This window comes from Prionailurus bengalensis, chromosome A3 (genome assembly GCF_016509475.1).
Source record: "Prionailurus bengalensis isolate Pbe53 chromosome A3, Fcat_Pben_1.1_paternal_pri, whole genome shotgun sequence".
Lineage (NCBI taxonomy): Eukaryota > Metazoa > Chordata > Mammalia > Carnivora > Felidae > Prionailurus > Prionailurus bengalensis.
This window is the reverse complement of record NC_057354.1, coordinates 26,026,999-26,041,458: the sequence shown is the minus strand read 5'-3', so window position 1 is coordinate 26,041,458 and position 14,460 is coordinate 26,026,999. Positions and strand designations below refer to the sequence as shown.

The 14,460-nt window shown below is 42.7% G+C and overlaps 1 protein-coding gene across 1 annotated transcript in view; it reads left to right on the top strand.

Moving 5' to 3' along the window:
• Window positions 1-14,015, top strand: part of EFCAB8 (EF-hand calcium binding domain 8) — a 65,286-nt gene extending 51,271 nt beyond the window's left edge. The window contains exons 22-26 of the mRNA XM_043602587.1: window positions 4,949-5,117; window positions 10,794-10,926; window positions 12,097-12,301; window positions 12,386-12,484; window positions 13,429-14,015. Coding sequence (XP_043458522.1) covers window positions 4,949-5,117; window positions 10,794-10,926; window positions 12,097-12,301; window positions 12,386-12,484; window positions 13,429-13,854 — 1,032 coding nt within the window. The 3' untranslated portion in view covers window positions 13,855-14,015. The remainder of the gene's footprint in view (window positions 1-4,948; window positions 5,118-10,793; window positions 10,927-12,096; window positions 12,302-12,385; window positions 12,485-13,428) is intronic.
• Window positions 14,016-14,460: the final 445 nt, after the last annotated feature.

Sequence of the window (14,460 nt, the reverse complement as noted above, 5' to 3'; positions counted from 1 at the left end):
TTCTGGTGGATGGACAATGTTCTGTTTCATAATCTGGGTCTGGTCATGCAGCTGTGTTCAGTTTGTGAAAGTTTATTCGTTACATTTATGATATGTACACTTTTCTATATGTATGTTATACACTAACGAAGATTTTAAAAACTCAGGGTGGCAAAAGGCCTGTAGTAAGGACTCTTAGTCCTACACCTATTCCCTGCTGCCCCAAACCAAGAAAAACTTCTTGTTCCACTTCTGCTGATTTTTGGTTATTCTTCCAGTGTTTATTTATGCAAACAGAAATGTGTAAAGTTCTCTCCTTGTTTTTACACGAAGGTAGCATGTCATACACACTGGTGCTCACCTTGTTTTTCTTATTCCATAATATATCTTGGAGATCTTTGCATATGAGTACATTATTCTTTATAGCTGTGTAGTAAACCATAGGACATGTTATTGATATAATTCCCTTTGAAGGGAAATTGAGGTTGTTTTCAATCTTTTGTTCTTAACAAAAGTGAAGAGTGAATGTTGTTTCATATGTGTGAAAAATATGCCTGAAGGATAAATTCCTGGAAGTGGGATTTCTAGATTAAAGGGTTGTATGCATTTGCAGTTCTGATAGCCATCTTGCAGTCTTAGGTGCTTTTTGAATCTCTGCACAAAGATATTATGTCTAGTCTGGTTTTAGTAAGAAGAAAATGTCACTGCATTCAAATCTGTTGGGAGTAAGTCACCCATGGGTTCACTATATGAGGAATCTGTAATGTTAATATAATCGTTATATTAACAACAATGCGTGTCATTTATTTACTGCTGAATGTGTTTCAAGAATTGTGATAAGTGCTTTTATGTGTTCTCTCACTGATTCTCCATAATTGCTCTGGGAGAGAGATGTTACTTTTCAGATGAGGAAGATAAAACTGAAGAGCTGGAGGGACCTAAGTTCACACAACTGCCAGTGTTGGACCTGGGCATAAACTCAAGTCTGACTCCAGAATCTGTGCTCCCGACCATCTGCACTTAGTGTTATAATGATATATTTTAAACAAATTGGGATTATACTGTATGTAACTAGAATTTTCTATATTATCAAACATTCTTGAAAATCAGACTTTCTAATGATGAAGTAATATTTCACTGTATAGAGGTACAATCATTTATTTAACTTATTGTCAGACATTAGAACAGTTTTTAATTTTTCATTATCAAAAAAATGATAGAAAATGGATAAATTCTTAGATATGAACTACCAGAATGGGCTCAAAATGAAATAGAAAATTTAAAGAAATAGAAAACTTGAATATCACAAGAGATTGAACTAGTAATAAAACTTCCCACAAAGAAAAGCCCAGGTACAGATGACTTTACTGGTGAACTTTACCAAATAATTAAAGAAGAATTAATGTCAATTCTTCAAGAATTGTTGCCAAAGAGTTTTCTATGAGGCCACTGTTACCTTGATAACCTAACCAGACAAGGACATCACAAGAAAATAAAACTATAGGCCAATATCTCTTATGAATACAGATGCAAATGCCATCAATAAAACACTAGCAAATTGAATCCAGCAACATATGAAAAGGATTACACATCATGACCAAGTGAGGCTTATCCCAGGAATGCAAGGTTGGTTTAATACCCAAAATCAATTAATGTAATACACCATATTAAGTGAATAAAGAACAAAAGACACATAATCATCTCAATAAATACAGAAACAGCATTTGACAAAATCCAACACCCTTTCCTGATAAAAGCGCTCAATTAACAAGGAGTAGAAGGGAACTTCCTCAACTACTAATGTTTTACTGGAAGGGCAAGTAGGCAAGAAAATGAAATAAAAGGCATCCAGCTTATAATAGCATCAAAAAGAATAAAATATTTAGGAATGAATTTACAAAAGTAGTACAAAACTTGTACTATTAAAACTACAAAACACTGTTGAAAGAAATCGAAGACAACCTAAATAAATGGAAAGATATCCCATGTTCATGGATTGGAAGATTTAATCTTGTTAATATAACAATATTTTCCAAATTAATTCAATGTAATCTATCAATCCCCACTCCTTATTTTGCAGAAATTGACAAGCTGATCCTAAAATTCATACGGAAATGCAAATGTCCTAGAATAGTCCAAAAGTCTTGAAAAAAGACAGAGTTGGAAAACTCACATTTCCCAATTTCAAAACTTACTGCAAAGCTACAGTGAAAATAGTGTGGTGCTAGCATTAGCATAGACATATAGGTCAATAAAATAGAATTAAGAGTGGAAAAATAAACTGTCAAATTTCTGATCAATTTATTTTTGACAGAGGTACCAAAACAATCAAATGGAGGAAAGAATAATTGTTTAAATGTTTTTAAATCTATTTTTGCGAGAGAGAGAGAGAGAGCAAGCAGGGGAGGAGCAAAGAGAGAGGGAGACAGGAGACAAAATCACAGACAGGCTCCATGCTGTCAGTGCAGGGCCTGATGTGGGGCTCAAATTCACGAACAGTGAGATCATGACCTGAGCTACAATCAAGAGTTGGATGTTTAACTGACTGAGCCACCCAGGGGCCCCAGAAAGAATAATCTTTTTAAACAAATGGTGCTGGGAAAACCGGATATCCACAGCAAAGAATGAACACACAACATAAAGGAAAACATACTTTACTTCATAAATTAACTTTCAGTGGTCATGGACCTAAATGGAAGAGTTAAAATTATAAGACTCTTAGAAGAAAGCATAGGGAGATATCTGCATGACTTTGGGTTAGGCAATATATTTTTTAATTTTTTTAATGTTTATTTGAGAGAGAGAGGGAGAGAGAGAGAGCAGAGGAGAGGCAGAGAGAGAAGGAGACACAGAATTTGAAGTGGGCTGCAGCTTCTGAGCTGTCAGCACAGAGCCCAATGTGGGGCTGGAAGAGCCATGAGATCATGACCTGAGGCTAAGTCAGAGGCTTAACTGACTGAGCCACCCAGGCGCAAAGGTTAGGCAATATTTTTTTTTTTTAATTTGTTTTTAACTTTTATTTTATTTTTGAGACAGAGAGAGACAGCATGAACGGGGGAGGGCCAGAGAGAGAGGGAGACACAGAATCTGAAACAGGCTCCAGGCTCTGAGCTGTCAGCACAGAGTCCCACGCGGGGCTCGAACTCACGGACCGCGAGATCATGACCTGAGCCGAAGTCGGACGCTTAACCGACTGAGCCACCCAGGCGCCCCAATATTTCTTAAATATGACATCAAAAACACAAACAACAAAACAAACAAATAAATTGAATTTTGTCAAATTTAAAAACTTTTGGCCTACAAAAGACACCATATAAGAAAGTGAAAAGATGACATATAGAATGGGAGAAAATATTTGCAAATAATGTACATGATAAGAGACTAGTATCCAGAATATTCAAAGAAATCTTACACATCAACAATAAAAAGACAAATTACCCAGTTAAAAATGGGCAAAGAATCTAAATAGACATTTCTTCAAGAAGATACACAAATCACCAATAAGTATATGAAAAGATGCCAAACATCATTAGCCATTAGGGGAATGTATATCAAAACCATAATGAGATCCCCATTCACACTCATTAGGATAGCTGTAGATAATAAATGTTGGCTAAGTTGTGGGCAAATTGAAACTCTCATACATTGCTGGTAAGAACGTAAGGTGGTACAGCCACTTTGGAAAACGATTTAAGTTTCTCAGAAAGTTCAACGTAGAGTTACCATATGACCCAAGAATTCCACCTCTAAATATACACCCAAGGGAAATGAAGAGGTGTCCACACAGAACCTTATATATGAGTGTTTATAGCAACATTATTTACAATAGCCTAGAAGTGAAAACAACCCAAATATCCACAACTGTTGAACAGATACATAAAGGAATGATGTGCTGATCCATGCTACAACATGATGTATCTTGAAAACATTATGCTAAGTGAAAGAAGCCAGTCATAAAAGACCACATATTGCATGATTCCATTTATACCAACTGTGGAGTGATGGAATGGTCTAAAATTGAACATGATGGTGGTTGCAAACTCTGTGAATATACTAAAAATGACTGAAGCGAGCACTTCAAATGGGTGAATTGTGAATTATATCTCAATAAAACTGTGTTTAAAAGGTAGAAAAATGGTAGAACAATTTTTCCTTTTCACAAATCTTGTTTATTTGTAGTTGTTCGTGCATCTGGTAATTTATCTCATGGAAATAATATGGGGAGAAAGCATAAATCTTTCCAAGGCTTTTAATGTGTACCGCCAAACTACACTCCAGAAAGTTTATAGAGTTTTGCACATTATTAGCCTATTCTGCTTTATCCTTGCCAACATAAAGTATTTATTATTAGCGGTATTCATCCGAGTGAGCGTTCCCCGGGTCTATCAGAGTGCCTCGCTTAGAGAAGGCATTCAATAAATAAATCTTCGAAGTGAAACAAACCTTTGGCTGATTTTTAGATACAAATGGTTTCTTTTGATTTTAATGAAGCTATCTTTTCTTATTAGTGATGTTGACATCTTTCCTTATTTTATTGGCCATGTATAGTTTTGGGAATTGTCTGTTCACATCCTTTGCCCGTTTTTCTTGTCCTAGCCTCACCACTATGTGGCTCTGGGCTCAGTTCTCTCCTCTACGAAATGGTGAGACTCATACATATCCTGTAAGGTTGTTATGACATTCAAATGGAATAATCTGTATAGACACATCTGGTAAACAATATAGCAATATGCGAATGCTTTTTTATGATTTTACCAAAGGGACCAGTGAGGGCCAGAGAAGTACCAGGATTTACCTGAAGTCACCAGAAAGCTAATGTGGGAACATGTCTAGAACTAGGACCCTGGGACGTGGGCCATGGGACCGTGTCCCAGGATCCTTCCAGAGGGCTCTGCTGCCTCCAGTGTCATGTGCCCTCTGGTGAACCTGTGTCTTGGGATAAGTAGTTCTCCTGTGTTGTCCCCTGTAGGTTGTGGCTGGCCGGACCATTTCCTTGGTTCCTCCCAAGCTTCTGAATACCTGGAAGGACCATTTGGACAGTGTGGCAGACATCCTGTATGTAGATACCTTCCAGCTGGTTATCAGTGCTGGCCAGGACTGTAATGTCAAGGCTCGGAAACTCTCCGGTGACACCGTTGGTATGGGTCCTACTGAAGTTCAGCCGTGCCACATGGCCCATTGTGGTCCTGTCTCTGTTAGAGCATAAACTGGCATAAACCTTATATCCTATGGGGTGGAGTTTCAAGCCATAGCAGCTGCCTTTGCTCAAATAGTATCACAGGATATGTGCCTTTCCAATTGTCCGTTCAGCAGTGTGTCCATTCATCCATCAGCTGTCCATCTAACCCCCCACCCATCCACTCAACGTTATTTGCCTGTGTATATTTTTGTAAATCACGTATCTGAGAAGGCACATTCCTTTCTCTTTTTAAAAATAAACTTGGGGTGCCTGGGTGGCTCAGTTGGTTAAGTGTCTGGCTCTTGATTTTGGTTCAGGTCCTGATCTCACACTGTGAGTTCGAGCCCATGTCGGGCTCTGTGCTGACAGCAGAGTCTGCTTGAGATTCTCTCTCTCTACCTCTCCTGCACACTCATGTGCACTCTCTCCCTCTCTCTCAAATAATAAAAAAATAAACTTAATTGTTGAGTTATAACCTATATAAGGTAAAGCACACAAACCAAAAGGGTTCAGCTTGATGAATTTTCAGAAAGTATACATATATCCTTATAGCCATCACAGAAAAAGCACCGTATGCTTTCTTACACTTGATACTTGCATGGTCTATGTCTCAGCTCTTCTGCCCTGCCTCCAGCCTTCACTGGACTGCCACTATATGCCCTGTGAAGGCCTGAGGGAAAGAGTTGGTGGGTAGCTACAGACTTGCCCTGTGGCTTGAACATCCTGAATTATAGTATGTCATGCCATGTGAGGCTGTTCAAAGTTCACTAAGCACTCATCTGGGCTTATCCTCCTCTCATTACTCTGTCAGGGCTGAAAGCAGCCTTGGTCTCTTGTCTCTTATTAAAGGTTTATTCCTTTCCTCGCATTTTCAGCTCTTATATGGGTAAAAAACTCTTTGATTATTTTTATTTTATTCCTGTCCTTGGATGGAATTCCTCATTTTATAGTTTATATCCTTGAACATATTGCCAGTGCTATTTTAAAGTCTTTGATAACTCTAATATCTGGTTCATTTCTGGGTCCGTTTCTATTGCCTATTGTTTCTGTTGGTTCCAGACATGATAGACTAACAAGGACTGGATTTATATTCTCGTTCTAAACAACTAAAAACATGAACAAAATGTATGTGACAGTTTCCAGACATTAGACAGCAGGCAGCAAAGAATAGTAATCCCTGAGGTATTATAATTTATACATAATATACATAATATACTAGTATGTATTGTATATATTTGTAATATTATAAATTACATCTGTATTATATGAAATATAGATATAATATTATAATATATAATATAAGTAAATCTATAATATTATGAATATACTTCGTGTGTTACAAAAGGTAGAAGAAAACATCAAAATGTTAAGGAGAGAACTCGAATATGTGTATATATATATATATATATATATATATATATATAAATATACATACATATAATATATGTATATATATATATACATAAAGAACCAAATTGAAATTAGAAATTAAAAATAACAGTGTCTGAGATAACAATACACTGGATGGGATTAATAGCAAATTAGACACTACAGAAGAAGGGATTAGTGACTATGAAGACATAGTAATAGAAATATAGAAAAAAAAGACTGAGTAAGCTGGTGTTTTATGTGTATAACATGATGATTTGGTATATGCATACACTGTGAAATGATCGCCACAATCAGGATAATTAATACATCTATCACCTCACATAGTATTTGTGCAAGGTAAGAATTCTTAATATCTACTCTCTTAGCAAATTTAAAGTATACAATATAGTATTGTTAACTATAGTTGCCATGTTATACATTAGATCCCCAGAATTTATTCATCTGACCACTGGAAGTTCATTACATTTGCCAACATGACTTTTCAACCTATCTCTGTCCTTATATTTATATGTGCCTCTTTTAAACAGCATTGTATTTAGTTTTATTTTTTTCATCCTGACAATATTTGCCTTCTAATTGTATATTTAGTCCATTCAAATATTAATGGAATTACTTATATGATTTCAGTCTATCATCTTGATACTGTTTTTCTATTCTTTGTTCCTTTATTCTTCCTTTTCTTTCTTCTTTTGCATGAATCAAGTATTTAAAAACAATTATTGGGGCACCTGGGTGGCTCAGTCGGTTGAGCATCTGACTTCAGCTCAGGTCATGATCTCGTGGGTCATGAGTTTGAGCTCTGTGTTGGGCTCTGTGCTGACAGCTCAGAGCCTGGAGCCTGCTTGGGATTCCATGTGTATCTCTCTCTTTCCCTCCCCTGCTTGTGCTTTCCTCTCTCAAAGATAAATAAATAAACTTAAAAAATCAATTATCGGGGCGCCTGGGTGGCGCAGTCAGTTAAGCGTCCGACTTCAGCCAGGTCACGATCCCGCGGTCCGTGAGTTCGAGCCCCGTGTCGGGCTCTGGGCTGATGGCTCAGAGCCTGGAGCCTGTTTCCGATTCTGTGTCTCCCTCTCTCTCTGCCCCTCCCCCGTTCATGCTCTGTCTCTCTCTGTCCCAAAAATAAATAAACGTTGAAAAAAAAATTTAAAAAAAATCAATTATCTTGTTTTATTCCCTTATTAACTTTTTAGTTGTATGTTTTTATATTATTCTTCAGTGTTCTTTAGAGATTCTTTAGAGGTTATAATATACACTCTTGACCTGATACCACTTCTTGTGCAAGAATCTTACTTTCTTCTCCCCACTGTTTATGCTATCTCTAGCATATATTTTATTTCAAATATGTTATGTCTTCCCACAAGGCACTGTTATTAATGTTACTGTAAGCAGCCTATTTCTTTTTATATTTACCCATATTTACCATTTCTGATGCTCTTTATTCCTTCTTAAAATACTGGGGTTCTGTCTGCTATCATTTTCCTTAAGTCTGAAGAAGTTCCTTTATTATTTCTTATAGAGTCCATCTGTACTGATCCTTTAAGCTTTCTGTATCTGAAAACATATTTATTTTGTCTTAAAATGTTAAGACTCTTTTACTAGGCATAGAAATCTCAGCTGGAAGTTAATTTTCTTTCAATATTGAAAAAGAGACTTTTCTATCGTCTTTGGCTTCCATATTTTCTCTCAAAAAGTCAACTGTAGGGGTGCCTGGGTGGCTCAGTCGGTTAAGTGTTCGACTTTGGCTCAGGTCATGATCTTGCAGTCCATGGGTTCAAGCCCTGCGCCGGGCTCTGTGCTGAACTCTTGCTCGGAGCCTGGAGCCTACTTCAGATTCTGTGTCTCCTTCTCTCTCTGCCCCTCCTCCGCTTGTGCTCTGTCTCACCCTGTCTCTCAAAAATAAATAAATGTAAAAAAAAAAAATTTTTTTTAAGTCAACTATAAGTTACTTTGACAGTAATTTTTCTTTTCTCTCTGACTGCTTTTGGTTTTCAACAGTTTGACTATGATGTTCCTAGTGTGCTTTTATTTGTATTCATCCCACTTGGAGTTCACTGATCTTTTTAAATCTGGGGGTTGGTATTTTTCACCAGTTTTGAAAAGTTGTCAAATATTATCTCTTCAATACTGCTTTTGCCCATTCTCTCTCTCCTCCCATTATGGAGTTCCAATTTACATGGATGTTAGAACATTTGACTCTGTCCCATATGGCTCTTATGCTTTGTTCTGTTCTTTCTGTTTTTTTGTTTGTTTCTTTTTTTGTTTTTGTTTGTTTTTTATCTCTGCCTTCTAGTTTGGATATTTTCTGATGACCTGCCTTCCAATTCGTTAGTCCTGTCTCCTTCTGTATGCAGCCTGGTATTAAATCCATTCAGTTAATTCTTAATTTCATATTTTTTTTAGTTCTCGAATACCGATTTGGTTCTTTCCTGTAGAATACAATTCATTGTTGAAATTCTCCTTCTTTCCCTTCATTTTGTTCATATTTTCCTTCATTTTATATAACTATTTGCAATAAAGTTTTATCTGCTAACTCCTGTGTCAGAATTATCTGTGGGTCTATTTCTAATGCCTATTTCTTCTCTTTATTATAGGTTATACTTTTCTGTCTTTTTATATGTTAAATGCATAAAAAACCTACCTCTCCAAAACCCCCCAAAATGAAACAACCCCTCCTCAAACCAAAGCCAAGACTTTTCTAGACTTTGTATAAAAGAACCACAGAGACGGAAGTTGATGGATTTTCCTCCAGCACATGTGCTCATTGCTCTGTACAAGGCTGCTCATCTCACTGCTGTCAGGAACTGAGCTGGATTGGGTCTGGGTTGCAGCTTCAGGAAGACTTGGTTTTCTTCCATCTTCCATTGTGAAATTGTCTCAAGGGTGAAGTCTGTTGTGTTTGTCAAAGGTTTTTTTCCTCCAGTGGGACTTTGTCTCCCAACAACCTCATTCTATCTGTGTAACCCAAATTCCAGGTCTTCAGCTCCCCTAGTGCTCAGCAAATGTCCTATGGAAAACACGTCTATGCATTTGGGATTTCACTAGACTTGATCCCATTCTGCCAGCCAGAATGGCTGGCAGAAGCTCTGATGGTTTCTTTTGCTTCCAGGAGCTTCCTTCTGCCTAAGCAGAGCCTGATTCTCACTCAGCCTGTGCCCAGACTCCCAGAGAAGGAATCAGATCTCAATTTCAGTTCTTCTTGGAAGGACTCTTCCCTTTCTATAATTTTATTTTTTTATTTCTTATTAAAAATTTTTAAATGTTTATTTATTTTGAGAGAGAGAGACCAAGCAGGGAAGGGGCAGAGAGAGAGGGGGGACAGAGGATCTGAAGTGGATTCTGTGCTGACATCAGAGAGCCCAATGCAGGGCTTGAACTCATGAAATGTGAGATCATGACCAGAGCTGAAGTCAAACCCTTAACCAACTGAGCCACTCAGGCACCATCCCCCTTTCTGTAATTTTAGTTAATCTATTTTTTTTGAGAGAGAGAGTGAGAGAGAGAGAGAGAGAATGTGCACGAGTGGGGGAGGAGCAGAGGAAGAGGGAGAGATGGGATCCCAAGCAGGCTCTGCACCCAGTGCGGAGCCTGACACAGGGCTCAATCTCAAGACTGTGAGATCATGACCTGAGCTGAAATCAAGGTCGGATGTTCATCTGACTGAGCCACCCTGGCACCCCTAGTTCATCTACTCTTTTTTTGCTTCTACAGCTCCCCAAGAGTTTTTAAAATATGACTTTTTAACTATATTTTTTAATTTTTAGAAATTCTGGAGCAGGACAATGGCCTATTACGCACCACGCCCTGCCCCAAAGCAGGACTCATGTTTCTCTATTATTACTACCTGCTTTCTCCTCCAGCCTTTTTCCTCTATTGTGCCACCCCAATCTCATGTCTGGTGGGTGCCTGATCACTTTATGTCATTGCTACTTTACACATGAGCTACTTAAGCCCAACTGAAGATCACTCAGTCATTGCCACAGAGGTCTTTCCATCTCAGCCTACATGTGGGGCAGAATGCTTTGGCCTGAGCTCCAAGTGTATTGTAGGACTAAGGCTAGTTCCTTCAGGTATTTGTTAAGTAGCTGACATAATGCCTGGCATGTGGTAAGCATCATGAAGCGTGGGCCAATGGTAAGGGGTTGCTAGCTGAGTCTTGAGGGTGGAGGGTGAGGGGTAGCAGGTTCAGAGAAAGGGAGGTAGGCCACTTCTTGTGACTGAGTTGGTTCTGGTTAAATCACAGGGACGTTCGGCCTGAGTGTCTGGAAAAGGCTGCGGGATATTCAGATGGTTGGTGATCCTGAACTGAGAAGAAACTCAAAGGAGGAGGATGACACTGTAGTTGCTGCCCAGAAGGCCTTCCATTCAGAGCTGCAGTGAGTTATCACAGCCCAGCTGGTATTTGCTGGCCCAAGGAGGGGGAGGCTGGGAGCCTCCCCAGGTCCCAGACAGCCTCATCTGGGTTGGGTAGCACTGGGCATATTTGGTAAAGGCCAAAGGTTTGGGACTTGCAGGCAACTTGACTCTACAGGTGGCAGCTATGGCCTAAGAGCCCAGGTCCACTGAAAGTTTGAGTGGTACAAATCAGCAGAAAGTATAGAAAGGCAGGCCGTTAGATGGGCCTCTGCCCCAGAGCCCGGTTCAGATTTGCCAGGGCTGGCTTCCCTGCTGGGGCCATTTCTATGTGGCTAGAGGTCCCTGGTAGGACAGTGCCCAGAGCTCTGGTCCTGAACACACACTTGTGTTATTTCCCTGATCCACAGGAAAGTCAGGCTGCTTGCTGCTTCTTTCCTCTACAGGTTCCTTCTCCACCCATGTTCCACTCTTATTCCTGACCAAGTCTCAGATAATTTGGGGTCATCCCAAAAAAATATTTATCAATGTCCTGCTGACTCCCAGACTCTGTGCTAGGTTCTAGAGGTCCAGATACAAGTCCTGCCTCAGAGAACTCAGAGTCCACTTGGGGAGATTGGCACGCAAACTCATGGTTGTTGTTTTATCTGATAAGTGATGAGACTATTAAGAATAGGAATGGCTCAGAGGACAATCACCTCATTGGATGGATCAAGTAAAAGAGAAGCTTCATAAGAGAAGAGATTCTGGAATTGGGTTTTGATATGTCAGTAGGAGTTTTCCAGGCACCCGTACAGTCCTTGTGGCTCCTAGTCTCTTGTCAAGGCATACCTCTTTAGGGTCCTATGTGGGGTTATCAAACAAGGTAGAGGTGGGGTTTCCCTGGAAGGGAGAGGATGTTTAAATATTCCACATTTGGGGGACAAGGTAAGATCAAGATGGGGTATTAGACCTCCATGGGAAGAGCTCAGGGTGCTAGGAAAGGTCTCAGGACTTGTTGGGGGTCCGTTTAATCTAGTCTTTGCTGATGTTAATTGGACACCTGTTTAGTGTTGGTCCTGGGCAGTATGACCTCAGGAGAGGGATAAGAAGGTAGAAGAGGATCGGGCCCAGGCGGGAGAAACCCGTTGTGCTCCCCGGGAAGGCTGCTTGTGGTGTGAGGGCATCTTATGAAGGAAAGCGCCTTCCATCAGGGAGGAGCGGGCTCTGGCTGAGGCCCTGGTGTACCAGCGGCAGGAGGAGGCGGCACTCGTGGCTCTCCTGAATGGGAAGCCAGACACGGAGGCTGAAGCTTGGGCCAACCTGCAGAAGATAACCCAGACGTCCCCGTGGGCTGGAGAGCGCTCCCAGGAAGACGTTGAGAGCAGCTGGTGCAAGTGGGAGTCCAAGGGCAAGCAGGTGAGGCTGGGTGGGGGCCCGGGGGCATAGAGGGGCCCTCAGCTGTCAGCCCTGAGGCCTCACTCTTGCCCGTGACTCCTGCAGGAGAGCAAAGTTGTGGGAGCCGCGTACAAGCCTAAGGACCGGTCACGGAGTCCTGGACGCCGGTCCACCAACGTGCAGTATGGCTGGATGAAGTACCAGGTGAGGCAGGGTGGGGCTCGCTCCCCTGAGATGCTGGAGGCTGGGGATCCCAGCTCCATTAGCAGCCTCCCTTGAGCCCACAGAGCCCTCTTGTGGGGGCGAGGGAAGCACTAGCCCTTTAACAGAATTCTGGGATGAAGCTGGTTGGGTTGATTTGTTTGCCAAGGCCCTGGCCAAGGCCATGGACACAGGTTTTGTCTTTGAGGACACACCTCATCAGGCCTATGGGAGGAGATTCTCTGTGGACCTGGGACTTTGATAGCCTTCAAAGAATTTCCCAAAGTCTGTGGCTGTGCGTTTGGTTGGTTGTTAGTCTCCGTACTGTGGGCTACTCTAGAGCAGACACGGGGTCTCCCGGTGCCATGTGAGAGACACAGGGAACAGAAGGGGGGCTCTGCTTGGGGAAAGAAAGAGCTGGGGACTTTGCAAGACAGCTTTGAGCCCCATCTAAGCAAGCCTCTTGCTTGGGCAGACTCCAGCCTCTTTCAGAGGCATCTGCCATAGGGGCGTTTATGAGAACTTCCTCCCTCTGTGATGGGCACCGAGTGAAGTGAGAGAACCCCTCCGTCCCGGGCTGGGAGAGGTCAGTGTGAAGGGAGGCCACACCCCTGCCTTCTGGAGATGGGCCTCAAAGCGCAGCTTGGTGAGTGCTGACAGGAGAGGTGGGAGCTTGTCTGGGGGGCTCCTCCCACCTGAGCCTCAATCAGGCCCAGCTTGAGGCCTCATTCTAAGATGGGGACGGTCCAGTGCTGACCTCAAAGCGTTGTTGCCAACCCCAGGAGAAGGGCTGGCTGCCGGGCCTGGAGCACAGTGGGCTTGCAGTTCCGGAAGGCTGTGGACATCAGTGACAACCACGGTACTCTGGAGACTTGGCCTATCCTCCCCGTGAGCCTGCTCTTGGTCCTGGGTGAACCCCTCAAACTCCCCTGCTCTGTTCCCCACAGATTTCACCTCAGATCTACCAAAGCCTGCACTTCAACAACCTGTCGCCCACCCACACGTCTGACCTTGTGTTGCACAACGTCCTGGGGCAGCAGGGCCAGCGCACCCACCCGGTGACCCACAACCGCCAGAAGGATCCGGATGCTGACAGGGAGACCGTGCCCAACACCACGACCAGCTCGCCCACTGCCTCCCTCTCTCCCAGCGACTCCCTCTCCTGGACAGCCTCAGGCTCCAGGTTCCTGGAGTCTGGCCTGTCCACCTCCCCGTACCTCCAGTCCTCCCCCTCGGTCTTGTCCCAGGCATCCAGGTACATCGTGCAGAGGTCGGCCACCCCCATGCCTGTTGCCTCGTCCGTCAAGCAGCTCTCAAGACCCCTGAATACCACCCTTCTGTCCTCCATGAAAAGTTCCCGCATCGGGTTCTGAGGTGGCCCCCCGTGTCTCCAGTCGTCCAGCACAGTGACCAGGCCCATGGGGGTCCTGTCTGTCCCTGGCTCACCCCTGCCAGGCCCAGAGGATACAGACCTCCTTCTATTGACCTCCTTCTTCACTAGAGTCCTGGAGAAGAAAATAAATATTTGCAGATATCAGAGGCCTCCAGGCCGGGAGGCCAGGCTGTGTGTCCCTTTACCCCCTTAAGCGCCAGGCTGTCTTGGAGATTGGCCGCGTTCCCCTGATGAGGCCCTGGCTGGATGCAGGGAGAATCCCCTCCCCCGAGACGCCTGGCCCAGCTGTCCAGCAGGTGAAGCATAGGGACACGGCCTCGGAGGCTCCTTGGTGTTGTGGTCAGTGGGTCATGCCACTAGGGTGAGCGGTTTGCATCTGAAAGTTGGTTCAGCCTTATGGCTGGAGTGAGGCCCCGCAGCCATCCCGAGGTGGTTTGTCTCCTGCCCTGCCTTGTGCCTGTTCTCCCCCACCACCAGGCACTCCACCCCAGGGAACTCTGTGTTTACAAACTGTCCTGCCCCTCAAGGATGGTGGAGGGGCATCCTGGCCTGGCTCTGTGACTGTCCCTTTGGACCCAGGTTTTTC